The sequence below is a fragment of the Silurus aristotelis genome (assembly GCF_946808225.1).
Source record: "Silurus aristotelis genome assembly, chromosome: 11".
NCBI lineage: Eukaryota > Metazoa > Chordata > Actinopteri > Siluriformes > Siluridae > Silurus > Silurus aristotelis.
Window position 1 is genome coordinate 20216238 of NC_139584.1, and position 14629 is coordinate 20230866.

Below are 14629 nucleotides of genomic sequence, written 5' to 3' on the forward strand. Positions count from 1 at the left end.
ACCGGGGCCATGTATTGCGAGATTTTGGGGAACAACCTCCTTCCCTCAGTTAGAGCATTGAAGATAGGTCGAGGCTGGGTCTTCCAACATGACAATGACCCGAAGCACACAGCCAGGATAACCAAGGAGTGGCTCTGTAAGAAGCATATCAAGGTTCTGGCATGGCCTAGCCAGTCTCCAGACCTAAACCCAATAGAGAATCTTTGGAGGGAGCTCAAACTCCACGTTTCTCAGCGACAGGCCAGAAACCTGACACATCTAGGGAAGATCTGTGTGGAGAAGTGGGCCAAAATCCCTCCTGCAGTGTGTGCAAACCTGGTGAAAAACTACAGGAAACGTTTGACCTCTGTAATTGCAAACAAAGGCTACTGTACCAAATATTAACATTGACTTTCTCAGGTGTTCAAATACTTATTTGCAGCTGTATCATACAAATAAATAGTTAAAAAATATACATTGTGATTTCTGCATTTCTTTTTAGATTATGTCTCTCACAGTGGACATGCACCTACGATGACAATTTCAGACCCCTCTATGATTTCTAAGTGGGAGAACTTGCAAAATAGCAGGGTGTTCAAATACTTATTTTCCTCACTGTGTATATGTATATATATATATATATATATATATATATATATATATATATATATATATATATATATATATATATATATATATATATATATGCTTCAGATGTATTAATGTGTGCGAGCACTACAGATGAGTTTTGCGAGCGCTACAGATGAGTTTTTTCATCGAACTTGACCAACCAATCAGAGGACGTAAAAATGCTGCTAGCTGGCCCTGTGAGGTCAATTTGAAATCTGATCGGTGAAAGAAACAGACTCATTTCTAAAAGAGATTAAGGTAAAAAAGGCCAGTAGTACTGACTTTGAAGGCTCTGGGCAGATTAGATTGACATGGCAGCACATAGAGGCTAAAATCTGATTGGACAAAAAATCTAACATCCACACACACGCACTGGAAGCAGTGCAGCCAAAAGAAATGCAACGAAATGAAGAGAATAGACTGTTGGAAATAAATAAATACAATTTCATAAAACAAATATCAAAATTTAGGTTGTAAATGTAGGTCAGTGCATCTTATATTGTTTAGGCCAGCAGAGAAGGCTTTGCTGACCCGGACGACCCACCACTGGTATATATACTGTATATAAAATTAGTTCAGAACATTAGATATGTTGTCTTGTTATCAATTGAAACAGACTTACATAACATACCAAAGGCTACTACAATTTATAGGTGTAACATATAAATACAGTAAGATACAGTAAGCAACACTGAAGAAAAGAAAACAACACATGCAAAAATGGGGGGAAACCCAAAGCTCGCCATTCCATATATAAACAAGATGCATATGGAATGAAACCACAGCAAATCCCTCTGTAATGCATTAAAGGTGTAATAGAGTGAAGGAATGCTGCTGATCGTAGACTATTGAGAGGTGAACACGGGTGGGGATCAGGGACGTCAATCATTTTGGATTTCTACTAAAAAAATACAGTTTAGGGCGGTTTACATTGGCCAATCATCGAGTGTGGTTCCACCTATTAGCCACGCCCACCGGTTCTCCTGAGTGACGCTAAACTGACAGGAATTCGTTCGTAGTGCGCGTGCGTGAACGTGTCGCGCATGCGCACGGCTGACCGGCAGGAGACAGAGATTGGGTAGTGAGAACAGCAGCAGCAGCTGGTGAAGGAGGAGGAGGTGGTGGTGGAGGAGGCGGAGGCTAGACTGGAGCTAAAGCGAGTTGCTCCGGGGGAATGGATTGCTTTTAAGACGGAACGGTAATGAGGACTTTTTATTTTTGCGAATTTATAATTATTATTTTTAAATAAGAACTGATAGATTGTGTGTGTGACTGATTTTTGTCTGCACCGGATAGCAAATGAATTTCGGGCGAACTAGCTTTTAATGCTAGCATTTCATTGCCGTTTTAGCTAACGCTATAACTAGCTAAGTTTTACTGTAAGTATTTTAATGAAATGTTTAGTGGTTGAAAACTAGCCTATAGCTCGGACTAACTGGCCGATTAACTGGCTGCTTCGGTGAATAATGACACCCTACAACATAGTGTCAAACTGAAACACCCTAGACCCCCCCCCCCCGCCCAAAAAAAAAAAAAAAAAAAAAAATTGTTTTGAACTAGCAAGCCAACTTGGCTAGTCAATTTTACATGACATGTTTGCATGAAAAAAGTATAGGCTTGGTGAAGTTTTCGTTTATGTTATTCTGCATAAATTGCAATGTGTAAGAATAAGGCAAAGAAGCCCAGTTTACTTTTTTTTTTTTGCTCGGTTCTTTGCTGCATGGCTCAGGAGTGGTCAAAAACGAAATATCATAATAATTTAATAAAGAAATATTCTGCTAGCTAGCTAAAAAGTAAGAAAAGTAACTACCAAATGATAAAATAATATTATTGGCTAATGAGGCTGTGAGTTGGTTGAAGAATGCTAACTTCTTACAAGTCATGTAACTTATTCTAGCGTGACAAAAAGCTTCTTCACAGCTTCCTCATTTCCTGAACCAGTTCTCACTGGCTTTCATTTTCCCCCTCATGCCTTTTAAACTACACTGATTTTTTTTTCCTAAATTGGTTGTAGCTGTAGACTTCAGTTAGAGCTGAGCAAAAATGTCATGATGAAACCTCGAGACGAGTTAACTTCTGTGACTCATTAGTTTGCCCCAAGATGATTTAGAAAAAAAGGTTTGCAGGTTCCGGTTCTGCACGTTTTACACACATGTCTGGAAGTGGCTGGAACACACCCATTTAATTAGATTTTTAACTGGTGAATTCAGGCTGATCTTAAGGCCAACAGCGAACATATTGGCAGATACTTTGGGACCAAGTTTGGGAAACAGCGGAGTCGCTGGATAAAAACAGAAGTGTGTTTGCTGCAGTGTACCAACAAAAAGCACTGGGCAAAGAACAAAGTGGCTGGTGTTGGGCAATTCCAGGTCATGCGGTGCATCTGAATTCTCTCAGGGTTCATGCAGGTTGACTGTCCTCGACAGGTTAGTAGATCTCATAGTATATAAAGTAAAATTAAGTTTGATTAAATGTCGATGAGTATTTGGGTTATAGGGTTGGAAATAACAAGGTTGAGCTGTATAGTTAAGGATTATTTAATAGTTGTAAGATTGGGGTTTTTTCTACACAGGCAAAGTTGTAGCCTGACTTCTTATTTGATTGATTGATTTATTTTTGTTTCTCAAAGTGCTACTCTTTTACGTTCTATAGGTAGGAGCATTAAGGCGTTTTTCCTGTAGGGCTTGTTAGAACAGATGGAGCCAAGCCAATTAAGCCATGTGCCTAAGTAGGCCTTATTGCATTGCATCTGGTAAATTTTTTATGGCTGAGTTTCCCTTTACAACAAGCTGTAAAATATGTTTTTGTTTGACAGCCTTGCTATCTGCTGATCCATGAGCATCAAGCAGGTGACAGCAGCAGTGATTAGAAATACAATACTTTTGTCTTGCTGGAAGTTTGACCTGTCCTGGAGGATTTTGTAAGTGACGGCATTGTGCCTGTGTCTGCTGACATTTTTAGCCACACTAATAAGGTGCCCTGTGCTGGTTCTGGAGCAAGTGCCAGTCTTGCGCATGATGCAGATATGAAACCTCTCTCCCCAAGCACTGGAAGCAGCATCATTTTAAACTAGGGCTAACAACTAACAATCGCTCGGAGGATTTATTAATACCAAAAGTAGCTTTATTTAAGAATATATCTAATGTGATTATAATTGACAGGTGTGGGATATGCCATCCCTCCCGCTGGGAGAGTGTGGGCAATTTGGTTTCCTTGGCTCCTGGCCTGTGGCTGTGGTGTTTTACAGATGATAGGATGAGTGCTTTTCTGCCGTACCACTTAGTAGAGCAAATCTGTTTTAGCTGCATTACAAGCCCTGATTTTATTTCATTATTCCTAGACATAGAGGCAAAATTAATTTTTGCTGCTTACCTTGATGACCAGAACACCCTGATGCTAAATTTATTTCACCTTTGCATGTGGGGTGAATCACTTGATCCATCTAACTCCAAAGCTTTGGGCATAACTCTTATTTTTAAACACTTGAATTTCTGCAACTTGACATTTTCGTGAATCAAAAGCAGTATAGTGACTTGATGGCATGTTAAACAATATATATTGCTACTTTATACAATAATGAAGCATAACACTGATAGGCTGCAGAAATAGTCTGATAATATATATAAGATAACATCTATTCTCAAATGAGAAAATGGAAAACAAATGCTCATCTAATGACTATGACCTTGTCTGTGATTAAGATGCCCTTGCTACAGCAGGCAGGTGATCACCCTGCACCCCTGTATGCTTGTGTGTGTCGTGAATCACAGTCGTTGGTATATTACGTAAAAACCACATTCTCACTTGTGTAAAATAAACCTTAACTGCATGGCACTGTAATGATCTCATCCTTGTTTTTGTCTGCTTATAGTTTCTGCTCCATGTCTGCAAGTATTCCTTCATTATGAGTGATTATGTACACAAAAAGCATACATTTATTTTCCACTTAAATGTTGATACCACAGGATTATAATGAACAACATGCTGATAGGTTTGTGCACAGATGTGACGTAAGGAGTAACATATGGAATTGGGAAATTGCAGTTCTGCTATTTTAAGCCTCGCCCTATACGAGCCCAGACTCGGTATTGAGGGCAGACTTTGTCATTTTGACCAAGTTTGAAGTGTTGCCCAGGAGGGTGTTGTTGCAAGTGGCATTTAATGAAGAAAAAAAACCCCTCTTGACCTGTGTTTTAATGCTTTACCTAATGGGCAAAGAAAGTGCAGGCACACAGGTTAGGGACCCTACAGCTGGCAGTCAGGTCCACACATGAGTGCGCTCACTTGGATTCTCACCTGCAAGCGTAGAAAGCTTGATGGATTTATTGATATACTGCAGGGTGTACCGTTATTATCTGTAAGATTTGATAATTGATATGTAAGAAACATGTCTAGTCCAATGTTCAGTACATCATGGTCTTTATAATTACAGAAGTTGTTTATCTGTATATTTCTACAGCATTAAAAAGAAATTGTTCACTGAAGGACAGCTGACATTTGGGCGTAAAGTGCAATTTTTAGGGTATGCATGTATACCAATTGCAGCAGAGAGTGACTCGCAAGTGCAGAATCCTCCAAGCACATGTAGAACATCAGAACACTTTATTTGATTGTGACCTGGCAGTGTATTTAGTGACGCAGAATTGGATTATTGTAGGTCTGCAACAGCTAATAGACAAATAAAAAAAAAAAAAAAAAAATGAAACAATATAAAAATTTGGAACATATACATTTAATTTTTTTATTAGACTCTTTTGACAAATTATGCAGCTTAGATTAAAATAAAATATACAAGTCGATTAATTGATTATCACAATGTTGATTATCACAATGATTAATTGGTTGCAATTATCACATTATTATTATTATTATTTATTATTATTTAGTGCTGTCAGTTTATTTGCACATGGTGTTCTGTACAGGTTTGTCTTTGTTTTTTATAAAAAAAATAAAAAAAAATAAATCCTTTTCAGATAATGTTAGAAAGCAATATATTCACACTCCAAGGCAAGCAGATGCCCCAGATGACTCACTCCTGCCTAAGATTACCATGTGTTATGCTTTTTTTTTTGGGTTCAAACACAATGTTAGCCTTCTATTTATGCTTAATGAAAAAGAGATGTTTGCTTACAGACATTATATATTTTCAGGGTCAAGTCTATATAAGACTTGTATAAAAGAATAAAAGTTCTGAAAATAGTAATGCAGCAAAGAAGTTCTAGGATTTGTGGTGTTATTGCAGCCTCAGACTAAGTGAAGTGCAGTTCCTGAGGTACAAAGAAAACTTGTGACAACACTGGAGTTTTGTTTGTTTGCATGCTAATGCTACCTTTTTCTTTTCCTCTCTGCTGACTGGCTGCCAGCTCTCACCTCTCACTGTGCTGTCGTACTTTTTTATGTTTCAATTTAGAGCAGATAAATGACATGTGGTGTACATATGGCTGGTGTACATCCCCTGACAAATGTTTGGTAACGTCTAGTCTTTTATCTTTTTTGAGATGCACATGCATGTTTCTTTTATTTATATGCAACAAACTAGTTACTGTATTATTATGAAGTCTTGCTTTCACCAAACAAGTATAAATGTACAGGTGTTTAACTTTTATTTTCATTAAGCATGAATAACAGCTTTAAACACTTTTGGCATCCAGAAAATTATCTCTCTAAACATTTAGCTGAAACACTTTGCCATGCCTCTTATCAAACCTTCACTAGTTGGATATAACTGCATTAGAGAAAAGATGCCAGTAGTCCATAGAGACTTATCTGGTACTTCTATAGCAGGGATAAATATCAGGTGAGTGTTATCTTCCCACACAATTTCCATGTACCAGAGGCCCTGGAGTAAATGGTGTAGTGTTAAAATGTACTCTTTTGTACTAAGCTCAGTCATATCATTCCAGGAATCCATTTAGTATAAGGAGAACAGCCTCAAGTGCTTTCATCACATATGAAACAGTCTTTACTTTAACCATTATCCTTGCAGTTTCTCTAGATTTCCTCCTTTTGAATGTTTGATTCAGTTCACATATTTATCACCACTGATGAACGGCCCTGAAAAACTCCGTATGCAACAGCCATTCTTGAATGACTCAACATTTTACTGCGATGCAAAGATAGGAACTATACATTAGTGTCCATAAGTATTTGAACAGTGACACAATTGTGTATATCTAAAAACATTGCATTAGCTGCATTGTATTAGAAAATTTTGACGGATGAAACTAAGATAGATTTGAATCAGAATGACGGGTGGAGAAAAGTAAGGAGAAGGAAAGAAAGAGCACATGATCCAACACATCATCTCTCATGGTGCAGGCATGCAGGACTCACAATGCAACTGGGTCGTGGGTGTTTATTGATGTGAATGCTGTAGCAAGTAGCGAGATGAATTTCTGCTCAGATTTAGCATTGTGCTTACTTATAATGTGCAAACTTAAAAAGGCCTACTGTGATGAGTGTGCTATTTTGAACATGAGAAAAAAAAAAAGTGAAACTTCAGCAATATGTTGTAATAACCCCAAACACAGTGGATACCCAGTTAAACAAGAAATATTAAGCATTGCATGGAGTACCCAACACGTTTGATTTGAAAGCTAAATTATAAAGACAACTGTGTTTGGTTGTTTTATGCACTGGTTTTGATTGAAAAAAACATATCTTTGAAATATTTTTTATTGTCTACTTCTAATGCCATATGCATCACTGCTGCATATAAACAAAACACACTTAACAATTGTCTTCAAAAGTTTAAATGTTCTTAGAAATTTTTAAAAGTAAAAAAAACAACAACTAGGCACTAATTTGGCAGCTATTCTTGGTAATCTTGCTGGCATGTGTAGCTGGGTCAAACTAACTTGTGTTAAAAAATTTAGAAAGTATTTGAATTTACTGCTTTTCAAGAGTGAGTAATAAAATTATTTAATCAAGCTCTCAAAAAAAGTAAGCTTTTGAATGTAAAAAAAATTAGATGCACACTGAATATAAGCAAAAATATATCATGATTTTAATACATTGAGACCTTCCAGATTATGTTTATCACCTAAATTAGTAAGAGTAAACAAAATAATCGTTTTAACTAATTATTTAACTCTTGTGATTTCTCATGATCTGTAAATTTAAGGGTGTGGAATTATGTCTGGGAAAGGCATGTTCTGGGGATTGAGTTCCTGCTTAAATCTTGTTCAAACCCATAAACATATCAGGAGACTTGGGATGAAAACCAAACATTATTATCAAATTCACATCGGAAACTGGAGTAATGTTGACTTAAGCAAATGTTTCACTAGAACAATGAAGTGTTCACCCAGCATAGTTTGTGATTTAATAAGAATCTCAATCTACTTGACTTGCATAGTTTTAGCAGTTTCAGCAACAGCTAAAGAACAAAATCCAGAGCTGTAAAACTGTAAGTGCAGCCTTTTGGAGCTTAGCCAATGACATTTGCCCCTTGAGTCCACTAAACCACTTCAGCGTACTTTCACTGGCAACTTGTCAAATATAGTTATAGCGTAGGTGGGCAGCCTCCATTTTACCTCACACTGTAAGATTCACTTTACATAAAATTGGGACAGTGTAAAACAGGATATGTAAAATGAATGCCTCTTGCTTGCTTTCAGTTCAAATAAAGTAATGTTACTTGCGGTCCAAAAATGGGACTTCAAACTAAATAAAAGCTTGGGAACTGCTGCTTTAAACCATGCCAAGATTTAGACATCTAGGTAGTTGTACAGATGTCTTTACAAGCTGGCAGATTTCCACATTGTTGAGACGTCTAGTGCAGATGATAATCTAGGGAGCTTCAGAGTAGGCCTAGGAGAGTGTACTGAGCACAGAAATGTCCTTGTTAATTGCTTGGCCTAGCATTTAGTAAATTACATACCCTAATCTCCATAGAGTGATGTGAGGTGTTGAATGGTTGTGCTTGATTAGGTTTTGGTTTGCATGCTGGTGCACATCCTTGTGTCCTCACATCAGCCACAGGCAAAAAGGTCTACAATGTACATATTTTATTCCGAAAATTTAATTTATTTCTTTCCTGTATCCGAACTATCACTCTTTATTTCCAAATCACTGTGAAATTGCCTGTATATCTTCTTGCAGTTCATTTGGGGCCAATTAGAGAAGTGAACATTATGCAAAAAACAATTCTATAACTTGTGCAAACATCAATATTTAAGAAAACTGCTATTATGAGACTGATTAAGAACACAAGTCTAGAGAGATAAGCAGCAAATCTCAAATCTGTTCAACAAGAAGTCACTTAAAATCCATTACATAACGTGCTATAATAGAAAACAATCAATGGTAAAGTAGTATGATGTGCCCCACAACAAATCAAAGCTACTTATATCATCCCGGAGTTATTTGTTTATAACAGCATGTCTATGAAATACTACTCTCATACTGCAGCAGTTCACATCTTGCCCATGTGTGAAGTTCCTGTGTAAATTAAGGCTACCGTTATTTGCCATCTTGATGGCTTGGTACCTAATCAAGCAAGAGCTTGCTTGTTACCTAGCGAATGTCATTGTATATTAATGCAAGTGTGTCTGGGGAAATGGATTAATTGTATCGCAATCGTGATGTCGGCTTGTGCGATTATATAGACCAGATAGTTAAGTTTGGGCAGTGCACGTGCAGTGGTCTTGTGACTTTCCGGTGTGCAGCGCCGGTGTGCACCTCTGATATATAGTGCTATTGTAGCTATAAGATCACCAACACTGAGCAGAGAGAGGTTCTGTGCAAGATTTGCTGAATTAAAGTTGCTATTTCGCATGCCACTGTGACAAATCTGTCACAGATCTCACTGGTTCCAGCTTGGAAGAAAGAGACGACAGGCGAAGGTTCACCAGACAGAGCTTTCTTTTACTTTTCAATCACTTTTGCCCTGTCGCTTTCCTCCTACCCATGCCTGGACACACACCCATTTGCGGTCCCGCACGTCTTTTCTCGACGCCAACTTGTAAACCGTGCACAATTGCAAATTGGCGCGCCTTTACCTGGCATCCTCCGCTTTCTCAAACACATCAGCCCTGCCTGGTATCTCGCTCTCTCCAGTGTCTGTTAGATCCTGCATTAACTGGGCAGATTCTGTTGTCGACCCTCCATGGCTTTGCCCCCCTACCACAATGCTCCACTTCCACACCATACAAATCATTAGCAATCTTCCATAAAAAAGCTTAAACACATTTAATAATAATGATTGCAAAATTGCATAAACTCAACTATGTAAACATATCATCTTCTTTGGGTTCATCCCCTGTCCTCTACAGCTGCCTCTTTCAACTCAACTACCTGCATGTCTTCCCTCACCACATCCATAAACCGTCTCCTTGGCCTTCCTCTTAAGTATGTAAACATATACTGTATCTTAAACTTCAGCAGAAAAATGGGCAAATAATTGAAATGAGCTGAGGGAAGTGGCAGGGCAATGCCTGTTTTTTGGATGTTTCAAATATCTTATTTTTGTGAAAATGTATGTTTTTATTTATTTATTTTTATTGCATTCAGCTGTACTTTTGAGAAATATTTTTAACTAAACTAAGCTTTTTAAAAAACCTTAATAGATTTACAAATACATATTTCAGCATTATCACAAATGTCCTTGATAACCATTCAAGTGGACTCATGATACCATTTATTATATCGCAATTGCATATTGCAATGTTGACCACAATAATCGCAACATGGCATTTTCCCCAAATCGTGCAGCCCTAATGACTACATATATATATATATATATATATAATATAGCGCACAACAAAACTTGTCTGTCGTGGCTGATCCTAATTGATTTTTCACTTTTTTTTCTTATAAGTGCAGCAAAACTACTGTACTGACACACTTGGAACATTTCTGGGGAAATCATTTCATTGAGCAGATTGATAAAAGGGGGTCTTTCAACCCCAACGGGCAATTGAAAGCTCTAGTGTGCGTGCCCCAGTAGCATGTTTTAGGGGACTGGCACCAAATTAAATGATCTTAGATGATATATCATATATTTGAGGTAAATCATGTACAAGACATTAAATGGTTACTTGAATTGCCAGGATGATATCGACTCTTCTGATAATGTTTCTGATGCATAATATATTTAAGCCATTAGCGTTAATGAAAGACTTGTTTGCAGACTTTCTAGACAAAACTGTTAAGAGACACACCTGGGAAAGGGAAGATTTGAATGTCCTTTGAACATCAATGGGACTTTTTAGAGCTAATTACTAAGCCTAACTGAACAAACAAAGGAAAAATCAAAAAGTGACCAAAGAGCTTGAAAGTCTCCGTGGTGAAACTACAGAGGTCCTATGTGGAAATCTGAGAATCTGCCCAAAGTATAGCCATCTTTGCAGCACTAGGCTAACCTTTAGAGTGGGTAGAGGGAAGGCATGATTCAGTAAAACACACAAGACTGCTCAGTTCCAGTTTCCAGAAGACATTTCTCAGGTCATGAAAAGCACTTATAATATAATTTTAAGATTGGATTATTTAGCAGATTCAATGACCACATATTAGTTTGTTTGCTCAATGCGATCAGCCAGTCACATACTTACTGTAATAGAACATACACTTGCACATGTTAGTGACATGAACATGCGTGTTTTTGTAGTATTTCTAAAAAATGTTATTGGGTTGAACAGTCAATATAGAAATTAAGCTTATAAAGGATTCTTTTCTATTAATAGTAACACATAGTTTTCCTCGTCTCTGATTACATTCTTGCCTTAGTTTTGTTACTGGACAGTGATTGTTTTTTTTAGTATACCATGAGTTAAGAACACAGATTAAAGTGAGTCAGTGCAGAGAGGAATCATAATTGTCTCTGTCAAATCAACCTTTGATACTTAAACAGTAATGTAGTGCTGTTTTTTGGACATCCCGCTTCAATTGTTCCAAGGTTTCAAGGGATCATACAACATACGAGCAATAAAGATTTAACTTTGTACAATTCTTTTTTTTTTTATGCCATTACTGTGTTTCACACTGTCACATTCACATCTTAAACAGAATCATATAGTTCAATTGCACTGCAGTTATATTAGAGTTTATTTTTGAAGACTGGAGAAGTGACTTACAGCAGTGCAGTGAAGCTGCACAAATCAAAAGCAATACAGTTTGTGTATTTTTTCTTTTATGTAATTCTTATCTCTTGAATCAGAATATTACACATTTCTTGTGTTGAAGCCACAATTTGTTATTCAATTGTGTAACTGTGTTATTAAATATGTTCTCCCAATAATAGCATTCAGAAGGAGTTGCATTGCGTGTTTGTGGGTCTAGAGAAAGCGTACAACAGAGTGCCGAGAGAGGAATTGTATTGCATGAGGAAGTCTGGTGTGGCAGAGAGGTATGTGAGGGTGGTGCAGGACATGTATGAGGCAGGGAAGTATGAGGACTGGTTTAAGGTGAAGGTTGTATGCATCCAGGATCGTCTCTGAGCCCTTTTCTGTTTGCAATAGTGATGGACAGAATGACGGACAAGGTCAGACAGGAGTCTCCGTGGGTTATGTTTTTTGCGGATGATATTGTGATTTGTGGTGACAGTAGGGAGCAGGTTAAGGCCAATGGAGTGATGCGGTTGCAGGGTGAAGAGGTGGTGAAGAAGAAGAATAATGCCATTAATACCAGGCCTCGTAAACATTTTTTTTCTAAATGTCTGTTTTGTTTTATCTCACTTCTCGGTTTGTTTTTGCTTTTGTTTTGTTGTATTATTTAAAGTTATTTTTAAATTATGAAATGAAACTTTTTTTTTGGTGTCCTTGTAGGTTTTCTGCAAACCAGGTGAAACATCAGTGAGTCATGGAGGACGACGGTGGCTTTATAGAATTTGATGTGCCAGAGTTCAGCAACACAGTTCTTAAGCAGCTCAATCAGCTGCGGATCCAGGGTAAGCTCTGCGATATTATTGTGCACATCCAGGGCCGACCATTCCATGCACACAAAGCTGTGCTGGCTGCCAGTTCACCGTACTTCCGTGACCACTCGTCTCTGGGCACCATGAGTGGGCTCTCCATCTCTGTGATCAAGAACCCTGCAGTGTTTGAGCAGCTATTAACCTTTTGTTACACGGGACACATGGAGCTGAATCTGCGTGATGTTGTTAGCTTCCTCACAGCCGCCAGCTTCCTGCAAATGCAAGCCGTCATCGACAAGTGTACACAGATCCTTGAAGGCCTCCATTCAAAGATCAGTCTCCCTGTGGTCTCTGGCCAAGCAGATGCCGAAGAAGATCTCGAATCTAGAGCTGGACACAATGGAGCAAAAGAGCTGGGCATATTTTTAAATCCTACCCAGATTTCCCCACCCTATTACCCTAGGAAAAGCCATCGGGCAGAGGCAAGTGGAGGAGGAAAAGGGCTTGCACACTTACCAGAGGAAGGGCAATCGGATCGAGGAAGCGATTGCGCTTCAGAACAGGAAGCAGCAATGGAAACAGAACCTGATCAGGTGGATTCGATTGAAAAGAATGGGCAAGTTGCTGACATTCACATCAAGCTGGAAAAAACAGAGCGGCCCAGTTACTCAGATAGCTCCTCAGCGGGTGATGAAAGTTACCACACAGAACTAGTGGATGGTGAGCAAGTTCTAGCCGTGACCGTCGGACCGTATGGGCCAGTCCCACCCCCTGCTCAGTACAAATATTCAGCACTCCCTTCATCCTGCTTTGTTGGTATCAGTCCATCCAATCCAACTCAGTCGATTCTTAGTGGATTTCGAGGAGGCAGGCCTAAACGGAATGCACCAGTCCCAGGTGATGTAATTTCTCAGCTTAAACCAGGCAAGGAAGATGCAGAAGGAATCGCATCAGGAGTAGTTTTTGAAAATGATGTGAGGGAACGAGGTCTCCGTGGCCACTGGTATCCGTTTAATGAGCGCCTTGTGTGTGTCTACTGCGGCAAGTCCTTCAACCAGAAAGGCAGCCTGGACCGCCACATGCGTTTGCACATGGGCATTACTCCATTTGTCTGCAAATACTGTGGCAAGAAGTACACACGCAAAGATCAACTAGAGTATCACATCCGTGGCCACACGGACAATAAACCTTTCCACTGCCAGATTTGCGGCAAGTGCTTCCCATTTCAGGGCACCCTCAACCAGCACTTGCGTAAGAAGCACATGGGTTCCGGCGTTGAGATGAACAACCACACAGGCCCACAAGGGGAAGCAGCGGATGGTCAGAGAGGGGTGCCAGTGGAGGTCTCGGAGAATGTCTACAGTGATGCCTTTAATGATGATGGGTCTGCAAAAACTTCAAGCGAGGAAAGTGTGAAGGGCAGTGTCTAAAAACCTCCTGGGTCCAGATGTGAAAATTTTTTTTAAAAAATCAGGATTGTAGTGGGTGGGGATTTGTAATGTGCAGCCTTAAAAGGTTGAACGTTTGCAGAGAAATTGATGTTAAAAATGCCTTGCACATTTTCTATTTGTGCATTTTTGTGATCTGGTTTAAGAAGAGATAATGCATTCTTAATAAGCAAGTTTTTCAAAAGTGAATGGAATTGTAGGCAGGGAGAAGGATTGAGTGCGACATCTCAATAATTAAGGCCTTTTAAAGAGTTTTTTTATGTTTTTTTAATAGATAAATATTTCCATGTTTTTAAGCATAGAGTAATATAGGCATGTTGCAATAATTAATAATGTGAAAGCTCAGTTAAGATGCTTGTCATATCATGCTTTTACCTGACCTGTTTTTGCACATTTGGCCTCAAGTAGGCTAATAACTCACAAGGATTGGTTTTACCTACCAGTGCAAAAGCTCTGTGACACATCTGTTCAATACCTCATCATACAATGTAACATACTCACAAAAAGACAGTATTGTCAACGTTTATTCAGCTCCAACCGGGTTCTACCTCAGTCCAGAACCTGAAAGGAAGTGAAGAAGCTTGTTTTGAAAGGATTCAGTTGCTTTACATAGCAATCTTGGCACAACACATTTTTCACTACACAAAGCCTTGGTACTACAGTGAACTGTTTGAGACTGTATGAAATTCAACCTGCTTTCAATGAATTTGTTAAACAT

At 38.7% G+C, this 14629-nt stretch overlaps 1 protein-coding gene across 2 annotated transcripts; it reads left to right on the plus strand.

Annotated features, from left to right (window-relative positions):
- The first annotated feature begins 1654 nt into the window (after nt 1-1654).
- zbtb34 (zinc finger and BTB domain containing 34) lies at nt 1655-13921 on the plus strand. Of its 2 annotated transcripts, none has more exons than XM_083553490.1 (2): nt 1655-1807; nt 12375-13921. In XM_083553490.1, the coding sequence occupies exon 2, from the start codon at nt 12409-12411 to the stop codon at nt 13891-13893; it is 1485 nt and encodes a 494-aa protein (XP_083409616.1). In that variant the 5' UTR covers nt 1655-1807; nt 12375-12408; the 3' UTR covers nt 13894-13921. The 2 variants fall into 2 exon arrangements, with proteins under 2 accessions (XP_083409616.1, XP_083409617.1); XM_083553491.1 differs by having other exon boundaries at nt 1717-3035.
- The last annotated feature ends 708 nt before the right edge of the window (nt 13922-14629 follow it).